Here is a 10309-nt window from a genome sequence, read left to right as displayed (position 1 = left end):
GGCTGATGCCTAGAGATTTTTCTCTGTTCAAACACTCTGAGTGGCTAGTGATTAATTGCAACGTGATCAAACGGACCTCATTCCTAAGTTGGAATCTTTATTTCTTTTCTACAGTGTACTTACTGGTTAACCTTATGATAGTAGAATAATATTAACCAATCTGAGAATCTCTTGACAAATAGAGCGATTCCAACTCGCACGTTATCTTTTTTTTTAGTAAGTGAGACATCCCACTCCTTGAAGGCTCACTCCAGTATACTATTGGCTACGTCAATGTAACACTACAGATGCTCCGAAGCGTTTGATTGTCTAATCAAAACAAAAAATTTTATTGATGCACCAATCAAAAAATACTTTAAAGCATTTGTAGTAAGAGTCTGACCATACCCTATAAAACTCAATGACATTCACTGATCTACTTAGGGCCGGGGCACACAAAAAAAACTTAAGTAGTAAAATTTAAGCAGTAAGGAAATCAATGTTAGTTCGGTCCACAATAGGTATTTGATCTTTAAGCCGTAAGAAATTGACCTATCATAAGCGAGTATTCTTTTCATATTCGATTATGATTGGTCAATTTCTTACTTCTTAAATCACCTATAACAGTGTGGACCGACATTTATGGATTTGCTTATGTTACTGCCTTACGTTCTTGACTGTGATTGGCTAATTCGCTTACTGCTTAAATTTTTTTATGTGTCACGGCTCTTTCTCTGCTGAATGCAGCCATTGGTTGATATTTTCTAACCTAATTTATGTACTACTTTATCGAGGAGTTGTGTTAAATAGCTTTTTTTTATAGCTGAATATACTTCTGTGCTTATAGGAAAAATAAAAAAAAAAATCATCGCTTATAATAAGTTATTGTATGAAAGTTATGATTATTTTTTAATATCAAGAAATATGCCTCGATTGCCTCGATTATCTCTGCATCCTTCATCTGGGACAGGTATTATTACGCCGTTCAGTAAGGCAATACGGTTTGTTCGTTATGGTTGCACTAATAGACCATTCTATCATATTGTGGTAATAGATGTAAGTATTTATCTTTCAAAAATTTGTAATTATAGATCTACTCTAAGTTTAATTATCAATAGCTCATACGTTTTTAAAATTGGAGAGAGAAAAATCTGTATTAAGGAAAGATAGAACAAAAATATATAACACTTTATTTAGAGCTAAAAAATAAATAATTAATCTATAGATATCTTTTAATACTTTATTTATATTTTCTTGTATTTTGTTTATATATATCTTATTTACATCTTGTTTAACATTTCATTTGTATTTTCTTATATCTTGTTTATTTATATCTTTTAGGTAAAAAAGCAGCAGAAAAGACCACCAATAGAACAAGTTGGTGTCTATGATCCCATTCCAAATGTGCACAATGAAAAATTAATATCTTTTAATTTTGAAAGATTACAATATTGGATTGCTAAAGGAGCACAGATATCTGTACCTGTTGCAGATATATTAGGACTTGCTGGGTTTTTACCTGTTCATCCAAGAGCATATATGAGAGCATGGAGAAATCGCAGAATTATAAAAGCAACTGCTGCTGAAGAAAGTATATGTCAAGCGCAAACGTCTAAAATATAATTCTTGCATGTAGCGATTTTTGTTTTGTACAATATTCATAACATATTAATAAAATTATTGTGAAGTAGTTAAAAACTATATATAGTGTAATCCATTGTCTACAGTGGGCAGTAGCAATAGTGGAGTTGTAAGCTGTAAGAAATTAATCAATCACAGTTGATAATCCGTCTCACACTCGACTGTGATTGATCAATTTCTTACAGCTTAGAGTCATCCACTATTGCTACTGCTCATTATAGACCATATGTAATAAAAAAATGTCTAAATGTAAATATAGTAATGTTTAAACTATCTTAGTTAAAGTTTAAACTATTTTAATTAATAAGTTACAGATTTAAATTTTTACTATAGTATTATTTATGATGTCATAGGGAAGAAATGACATGGAATAATAATTTCCTTGCGATGTATAGCATTATTTTTTAGAAAAAAAACTAAAAGATAAAACTATAAAAATATTTTACTGAAATTGACCCCATTTATTCCATCAATATATGCAGTTTTCGGTAGATTTTATAATATATAAAAATTCAAAAAATTTCAATAGTACTTTCTTTATATTTCAATGGTAACTTCAAAAATTAAAATTTCAATAGTAACTTTCTTTATATTTCACAATATTACCTTGAATGTATAATACGTTATGAACTCGATGAAGAATGAAATAAAAATTATTGAAAGATTACTGAATACATTTTTAAATAAATCTTAATTTTCCCTATGAAATTTAATGTAATACTATGAAATATGTATAAAGTATTAATATATATTCTTAATAAAAAATTTTGAACAATAGTGAAGTCAATTGAGAGAGAATTTCAGCACAAAATATTTTCGTCAGAGATTTGTCATGAGAAAATTGCCGCATGTCATTTCTCACCTATGGCCTTACACATTATGAAGGAACAGGAATATATATTAAATTTTGAAAATAATTAGGAATAAAGATTAAACACAAAATGGACACAAATAAATATAATATCTATATTTCATACTTATTTGTGTCTATTGTACATTATGTTATATTTAATCTTCTAAGTTTTATTTCTAAAATTTATTCAAATTTATTTTCCGTTTCTTTATTGTGTATAGGACCCACATAAACCAATATAGTTGCAATGAGAGAGCCAAGCCTTAAAAATAAAAAAAAGCAAGTTCCCCAGGTGAGGCTCGAACTCACAACCCCGGCATTGCTCACTGAGAACTGTTTATAAGTACCGTGCGCTAACCGATTGCGCCACTGGGGACTTCAATTTTTAGTTTTCTTATTATATAGACTTGATGGTATACACACATGCATCTATCATACATATGTATGTATTTTATATAAACATGTTTATAAATAAAAAAATTGATTTCGCAAATTTATACTGGAAGTGCTGGATGTACTTAAATATGATACAAAATGTTTAATTTAGATCATTCATCTCACAATTAAATGAATTCTCGGTACAAAATTTTTTATACAAGAACACAAATATATATAAATCTATGTATATATAATAATATAATCTATATAAATATATATATAAAATTATACACGAAATATGTCCATATATTTACATTAGTTTATATTAGTTTCTTTCTTTTCTAAAATTTCTGATATAAGAAAAATAATAGTAAGACTAATGAGGACATAAAAAAAAAATTAATTAGTTAAGATAGATAATTTTCGCATCATGTTTCTTCTACAAAAAGTTAAAAAAAAATAATTGCAAAATATTGATATATATTTCATACATATACCTTTAATCATAAATATGTATGATTATGGCTGCGGCTTTCGGGGAGCGCGCTATTAGTACTATCACTATCATTTCATATTTATTGCTCATCATATGTAAATTAAGGATAGAATAATGCGATAGTTCTAATAGCGCGCTTGCGACACCGACATACGATGTATTGTAGAACAAGCTTCCAAGCGCCCGTCTGATGAATTATATTTATTATATTTTAAAAACTAATTAATATTACTCTTGGGGATATCACTCCTTTTCTCAAATTTCTTATTCCTATCCTCTTCCTCACCTTTTTCGGAAATAGGCGTTCGGTCTATTTCTATAGTGTCTGAAATTGCCGCGTCACAAATTTCGCGAGTGAGAGCCGTGCTGCGGCTCGCGTACAAACTATTTCAGATCTTCACCGCCATTCTGCGGCACATTTTAGCGTTAAATCTTTCCGTATTGAAACTGGTCCAACATGATCTGTATTGGCTTCGATGCAACATCGGCCACTAGAAAGGAGAGAAGAAAGAGTAGTAGTCCTAACACGCATACGTGAAAAATCGACCCATATAACAACATTGCTATAAAGCCATTTTAAGAAGGAAGAACGTTTGTCGACTTTTAGGACGTGTAGTGCGTATTTTTAAAACATGTAGAGTACTTAGTGCTTTATGCCAAAAGAAATGAAATAGCATTGAAAAGGAATTTTTTCCATTGCTTCGTTTTCTGGAAGTGGAGTGCAATTGAAGAGTATACTAATTTTACAAACAATGGATTAAATGGATTAAATGGCCGAATATATATTTGAAACCAGTTGAAGACTTTCATCGAACTTTTCTTCTTGTATGACAATTTAAGGGGATTCAGAAACAATGCCTACTGTAGCAAATTCTTCACTCACCTATGAAATTCTCATGTACCTAAACTCTTTTTATTTCGGTATGTTTGCTGTGTGCGAATTGGGCATGGGACTGTTCAAAGCCACAAACATGCCATCGCCAGGTATGAATAAGACTCTAATGGAGTTCGCACTGCTGGTCTTCTTAATAGTGACGGAAAGCGGCAGAATTTATCTAGGAAGAAGGGGAAATCTGACCGAACGTGGACTACCAATTTTCATTGGAATTGTCTTGACCGTTCCCAGCTCACTGGCAACACTTTATTTTCTTCTCTGGCAGTACTATGTACTCAGACTGGAAGTAATCCTTTGCAGTATTCAACTAGCATTACTAGTATCTGAGATGATCATTGCAGTCATGTGCCTTATAGCCATCTACAGACCATCATCCCCAGAAAAATAAATTAATCATTGTTATTTCTCCGATTTTCTAATCATAATAATTTTGTGTGTTAAACATACTTAATAATTCATTCCAAGTTATTGATTTATGAAGACAGAGATCAAAATGTTTACCTTTTGCTTTTTTGGCACAATAAGACTTCTTGCTGTATATGATTTTTATTATTATTACCTATATTTAAGAAACAATTTTATGAGATAATATATTATTTTTCTTAAAACAAATGACAAATTTGATTTTGTAATAGCAGTATTGCAAATATTTATTAATAAATCTCAAAAACTGAAAAGATTTTTTAATCAATTTTGATGACTTTTATGATTAATATTGTAAATACTGCTAAATAGTTTTACATTTGAAGATCTATATAAATTCTGTAAAAAAAAGAGGAATCATATGTAATACTATATATTATATTACATATTATCATATATATTATCTGAAGTAAAAAAGAAATTTAGCACATGTTTGTATATATACATGTTTATATCAAAATATTTTTCAAATAATATAATACTTATACCGAAATACATGTAGCATACATTTTCCTTTTGTAATATTATAATGCCAACATTTCTTTCAGCTTACATATATCTTCAAGTATTTATCTGTTCATAAACATGTTACATAGATAATATATATTGATTATGAAACTTATAACATATTTTTCAAAATCCATGCAATCAAGAACTCTCAAAACTATCGAGAATATATTTGCAATGTATGTAATGAGATATTGATTTTACATACTGTGCATGTGCACACACACGCGCGCGTCCACACACACACACACACATACACACACACTAAAAATGATTATATGAGAGACAGTCAATACTAGTTGATAGAATTCTATCTTAATCTATGGCAATTACAATAAATAGTTGGTAGAAGTTTAAAAATAAAATTATAATCTTCTCTAAATAATACAATTTTTAATGTTTTATATTGTTTGCTGCGGCTCGGCGTCTTCTGATCGCGCGTAATCTATTATTGCAGTAAATTCGTAAAAATACTGAACTAAATACCAATAATATGCCGAATATTCCAACAACAGTAATAGCGTGATGATAGATCAAACATGACAGAAGTATTGCCAAACCCTGTAACAGTATTTATGAAACTATATATTAGAAATTTTATTTCTTTTTCACAGATTAATATTAAATAATTATATACCTGTCGTATAGTCATCATAATGACGAACGTAATGGATCCAAATTTTGAAATCGTATAAAAAATGTACAACTGACCGCTTGCTGAGCATATTGAAATCAGTAAGCAATCAATTATAAACCTGGGATACTACAACATTAAAATAATCAGTGCTATATAAGACATACTACAAGAAAATAAAATATATTGTAAGTTACCGTCGTCATGAAAGAAAATATCAGCGAAAAACTTGATTGTTGAAATAGAGACATTGCAGTCAGCAAACAAGAAAACATATTAACTGCACACATCATTTGTATACTAGTTACACCATAGTCTACAAAAAGTGCATTTTGCCAGGTACTTGTGAAACTATCTAATAATAAATAGGTTGCAAGTAAAATCAAACCGGAAAGTGTTGTAGCCCCATCTGAAAATGTTTATTAACTCTCTCTAATATTTATGATTATTTACAATTAAAATATATAATAAAGTATTACCATTTTTATGGTCAGAACTATCCAACATAAAAAGTGTCATTCCAATAGAAATAAGAATCGCAGTAACATATTCATAATATTCATATGTTGTATGAGAAACTATTTTTCCCATTATCATGACTGGTATGATTTTAGAAGCTTTAGCTAGAACCTAAAGATATAATTTAATATATAAAATAATTAATAAATCTTCATAAAAATTGTATTAAAGATTAAAGAAATTAATGAATTTAGAAAATTGTTAGAAAACTCTGTGTGTGTGTGTGTGTGTGTGTGTGTGTGTGTGTGTGTATGCATACGTATAAAATTTTAGTTTTTCACCTGTGATGGAAAACTGACGTATTTTAGGGCTTCGTATTGACACCAACTACTCATGATATTTGATAGAGAACAAAATGCATATTTATATAATGGTGTCTTATGCTGCGGCTGACGTTGAATGAGTAAATATAATCCGGACATCAGGAAGGCAAGAATGCGATTTACAAATACTAAAAATTGCGAATCTTGAAATTGCCCTTTATTACCAGAAACATCTTCATATTTCTATACAAAAAAAAATCATTCATATTTTTAATAAGAAAATTATAGAGCTTTATCAAAATATGATGAAATAGTCAGCACTAATACAGGGCATCTATTCAAATATGAAAAAAAATTTTCTGAGAATTCCCTGAGAATTCTGATTTTGAAGACAAGTTGTTAAAAATAGGTAATATGTAAATATAAATGTATCTTGTAAAAACACATTTATTGTACAGTCTTTAATATTTTTCATTTATAAAACTTTATACATTATAAAATAAAATACATTGAAAAATCATTCTAGTTTCAATAATTAAATTTAAAAAATTGTAAAAAAAATTATAAGAACTCTAAAAAATAAATATTTTATATTGCATAAAATTTTCAAACTTTATTTTTAAAAGTTATAAATAAAAATTATATAATGCACAATTAATAAAATTAAATTTTTATAAAATAGAATAAATAGTAATCGTAAAATGAAACTGATATTTAGAGTATACTGACTTTATAACTATTTCAATATTCAATATTGAAGATAATAATTTCGTGTTAGGTGCAATTTTATTTAATGAAGACGAATATTTTAATAGTTTTATAAAAATTGAATTTGTACTAGTACATTACATAATTTTTTGTTCATAACTTTTGAAAAGAAAATTTGAAAATTTTATATAATTTAAAATAATTATTTTTTGAGTTCTTATAGTATATATATTTAATATCTTTATTTTTAATATCATCTGGAGAATAGAAAAAAAGAGTAATACAGAAACAAGGAACAAGTAATACAGAATCACAATCAAATATAGCCAAATTCTATACAATAGCAAACAAATCGCTCTCATCTTTCTCCTGGTAATAATTTTATATTACATTCATTCAAAGGGAGAGGACGAGTTCATGATATAGAATCATCTTATACCGTTAACAAATCAATCAATACATTTCCAATATATGAAGAATATTAAAAAAAACAACTTTAAATAAATTCTGATTTTTCATTTTTAAATAAATTCCCTGAAAATTCCAGATTTTCCAGATTTTTTTAAGGTAATAGACACTTTGTAATAATCTCAATACCATAATAGTACGGATATTATATGCATAAATATTATTTTCTTTAATATATATTTCTCAAATTTCTAGAATTTATATTCTAATCAATACCTGTGTCATTATCTTTTCTTGCAAATAGCCCCACGTTAGATAACTAATTTGCAATCCAAAAAAACAATACATCAGGAGCAGGGCATCTTGAGCAAAAGTGCGCTGAACATGAGTGGGTGCATTAGGAGCATAAGTTGGCGAATCTAAAAGACCCGTTTCACAGTGTCCCATAAAGCATGAATGCACCAGTCTAGGGATACAACCTTTTCCTGCATAAATATTTTTTTAAAATAATATATCTAAAAACATAATAGATCTGTTCTTTATAAATTAACTAATTCATACTCTATGTACTTAAAGTGAAAAATATATGTTTGAAGTTTGGCAGAAGTTTGAAAAAGAAAATTTTAGTATAATCTAGTATAGCAATAAAAAATAATATTCATATTTTTTTAAACTTACCACCTCTCTGAATATACTTTGTATAACGTACATATTTATATATAAGGCAACCTGGCAATAATACAGTGGCATATCCCAATAAATTCAAGCACAATCGAATAATCCAACCATATGTAGACGCTTTGAGAACCTCCTCTCCATTATTTGTGAACAGTTTAATAACTTCACTGGTTCCAAATATAATGCTGATGGAAAGTAGTAGCAGTACACTACCAAATGTATTCTCTTTAATTGCATTGTGATAAAAACTTCAAAATTAAGTAATGAAATAAAACATAAATTTATATTTATACATGTAAACATAGAAAAAGATATGAGGAATCATGCGACTATCTCTCTAACTAATGTCCAATTATCTTGTTGAATCAGCGAATAGAAATAAAAAATGAAAAGGAATGAAGAAAGGATTGATGTCAGCAATTGCTTTTACGCTTCTGACAAAATCGGAATTGGGATGTACCATATCACGATGTCACCCACAAAGTTTCCCATACTCCTCGCGGATGAGAAACTTCGACGATGGTACCAATTATCCCATAACCTTCGTTATGAACTTCTTGCCTAGCTAAACATAAACAGGTTTAGAGAAATCTCCACAGATCATGCATTATGTTATACACTATAAATAATTATCATTAGAATTGTAATTAATCTTATTCCTGCCCTATTCTGACTTTACCACGGGCATTGTGTTTCCAATCTTCGTCATAAGTGAAACATGTGGCATATTTTATATATATATATATATATATATATATATAGAGAGAGAGAGAGAGAGAGAGAGAGACATATAGTATGATACAGTACACATACTTGCAACTTACGACACGTATTAAAAAGAAGACATCAGGGGCGAATCAAGTCTTCTAGCCAGAAGTACTGCATTTCATGAAAAAGTTTTACTTACACATTTATTTACATACTAATTAATCAAAATGTAAACAAAATGTTAACAGTATAATTGTGACAACAGATCTGTCTAAGCGTACTGCAATAGATTGACAATTGCGTCCGCATTAAACTTGTATTCCGTTCGTAGAGGGTCAATTGTGTCAACTTTCTTCACTTCTCGCATTTTCATCACATGAAAAAATACATGCGATTGGCTATGGTCAAAGTGAAAATGTGATATTTCTGTACACGGGAACATTATGGCGCCGTCCCATGATGCGAAATGTATGCGCAATGTATGCGGACTTGACGAAACGCTTGTGATTGATTCAATCTGTTTTACGTTTGTTCCGCCAATTTTTATCCGCAAGTTTTTATTTTATTCGTATTGATTGAACGGAATTACTTGTGAGCTTGTATGCGTGGTACGTGTATTAATAAAAGAGATAAAAATGACGAATGTTTAACAAAGATTTATAAGAATATTGTTAAAAACTATTACAATTTGGAACCGAGTGTTGGATGAAATAAGTTTGCGAACATTATCCTTGTCAACCAGGAATAATCCGAATAATGTTAATAGTGCTTGAAAAATTGAGATGTTCTAAAATAATCCTTATATTTTTCTATGTTTTCGGTCAGCATTTTTTTCAAGATTTTCACTTGCTCTTTGCTTCAATCTTTTCTTGATGCTAAATACATCGTATCCAATATATTTCCGTTGTTTCTTATTATTTTCATTTTTTACAATAATTATGTACAAGATATATAATTTTGCAATCTGACGATATACTTTTTGCTTGTAAATATACATATATTTTGTTTTAAATTTAATAATCGGAAAATAATGATAGACAAATTTTGAATCCATATTTGGTCTGCTTTTTGTCGCTGCACTAGGATATATATGTATGTATGTATATGCGATTTCGATCCGCATTAGTTTATATTTCTACTGTCCCATACTGCGGAAATTGCAAAAATGTAATCTGTACGAGCCAATAATATACACTAATCTGAGCTATAGAATAGAAGG

General features: G+C 29.0%; 3 protein-coding genes and 1 non-coding gene across 10 annotated transcripts; 2 read left to right on the top strand and 2 right to left on the bottom strand.

The window, feature by feature from the left end:
• The first annotated feature begins 709 nt into the window (after positions 1 to 709).
• mRpS16 (mitochondrial ribosomal protein S16) lies at positions 710 to 2970 on the top strand. 2 transcript variants are annotated; one of them, XM_011645700.2, is made up of 3 exons: positions 710 to 1035; positions 1321 to 1570; positions 2695 to 2970. In XM_011645700.2, exons 1-3 carry the CDS (start codon positions 904 to 906, stop codon positions 2703 to 2705), a joined length of 393 nt encoding a protein of 130 aa, XP_011644002.1. In that variant the 5' UTR covers positions 710 to 903; the 3' UTR covers positions 2706 to 2970. The 2 variants fall into 2 exon arrangements, with proteins under 2 accessions (XP_011644002.1, XP_011644001.1); XM_011645699.2 differs by lacking the exon at positions 2695 to 2970 and having other exon boundaries at positions 711 to 1035; positions 1321 to 2292.
• Positions 2758 to 2849, bottom strand: TRNAI-UAU (transfer RNA isoleucine (anticodon UAU)). Its single transcript is given in 2 exon segments — positions 2758 to 2793; positions 2812 to 2849. It is a non-coding gene; the product is annotated as a tRNA-Ile (tRNA).
• A 700-nt stretch (positions 2971 to 3670) lies between the features above and the next one.
• LOC105431482 (transmembrane protein 216) lies at positions 3671 to 5158 on the top strand. Its single transcript, XM_011645698.3, has one exon. The coding sequence runs from the start codon at positions 4202 to 4204 to the stop codon at positions 4628 to 4630; it is 429 nt and encodes a 142-aa protein (XP_011644000.1). The 5' UTR covers positions 3671 to 4201; the 3' UTR covers positions 4631 to 5158.
• A 362-nt stretch (positions 5159 to 5520) lies between these two features.
• LOC105431481 (adenosine 3'-phospho 5'-phosphosulfate transporter 1) lies at positions 5521 to 9531 on the bottom strand. 6 transcript variants are annotated; one of them, XM_011645695.3, is made up of 9 exons: positions 9196 to 9531; positions 8843 to 8947; positions 8383 to 8591; positions 7981 to 8189; positions 6607 to 6831; positions 6286 to 6436; positions 6004 to 6215; positions 5810 to 5935; positions 5521 to 5733 (listed from the first exon to the last, which is right to left on the bottom strand). In XM_011645695.3, the coding sequence occupies exons 2-9, from the start codon at positions 8872 to 8874 to the stop codon at positions 5566 to 5568; spliced, it is 1332 nt and encodes a 443-aa protein (XP_011643997.2). In that variant the 5' UTR covers positions 8875 to 8947; positions 9196 to 9531; the 3' UTR covers positions 5521 to 5565. The 6 variants fall into 6 exon arrangements, with proteins under 6 accessions (XP_011643997.2, XP_011643999.2, XP_088926960.1 ...); XM_011645697.3 differs by having other exon boundaries at positions 8843 to 8943; XM_089070834.1 differs by having other exon boundaries at positions 9207 to 9531.
• Positions 9532 to 10309: the final 778 nt, after the last annotated feature.

The sequence above is a fragment of the Pogonomyrmex barbatus genome, unplaced genomic scaffold (genome assembly GCF_055798465.1).
Source record: "Pogonomyrmex barbatus isolate J1 unplaced genomic scaffold, ASM5579846v1 scaffold11, whole genome shotgun sequence".
NCBI lineage: Eukaryota > Metazoa > Arthropoda > Insecta > Hymenoptera > Formicidae > Pogonomyrmex > Pogonomyrmex barbatus.
This window is presented reverse-complemented; position numbering and strand designations above follow the sequence as displayed.

Coding starts and splice junctions, on each gene's coding strand:
- LOC105431482 (XM_011645698.3), top strand. CDS start 4,202: ATGCCTACTGTAGCAAATTCTTCACTCACCTATGAAATTCTCATGTAC.
- LOC105431481 (XM_011645695.3), bottom strand. CDS start 8,874: ATGGGAAACTTTGTGGGTGACATCGTGATATG. Junction 8,592..8,842: donor GTGGGTGACATCGTGATATG/GTACATCCCAAT, acceptor TACATTTGGTAG/TGTACTGCTACTACTTTCCA. Junction 5,734..5,809: donor TTATGATGACTATACGACAG/GTATATAATTAT, acceptor ATACTGTTACAG/GGTTTGGCAATACTTCTGTC.
- mRpS16 (XM_011645699.2), top strand. CDS start 904: ATGCCTCGATTGCCTCGATTATCTCTGCATCCTTCATCTGGGACAGGT. Junction 1,036..1,320: donor ATCATATTGTGGTAATAGAT/GTAAGTATTTAT, acceptor TATATCTTTTAG/GTAAAAAAGCAGCAGAAAAG.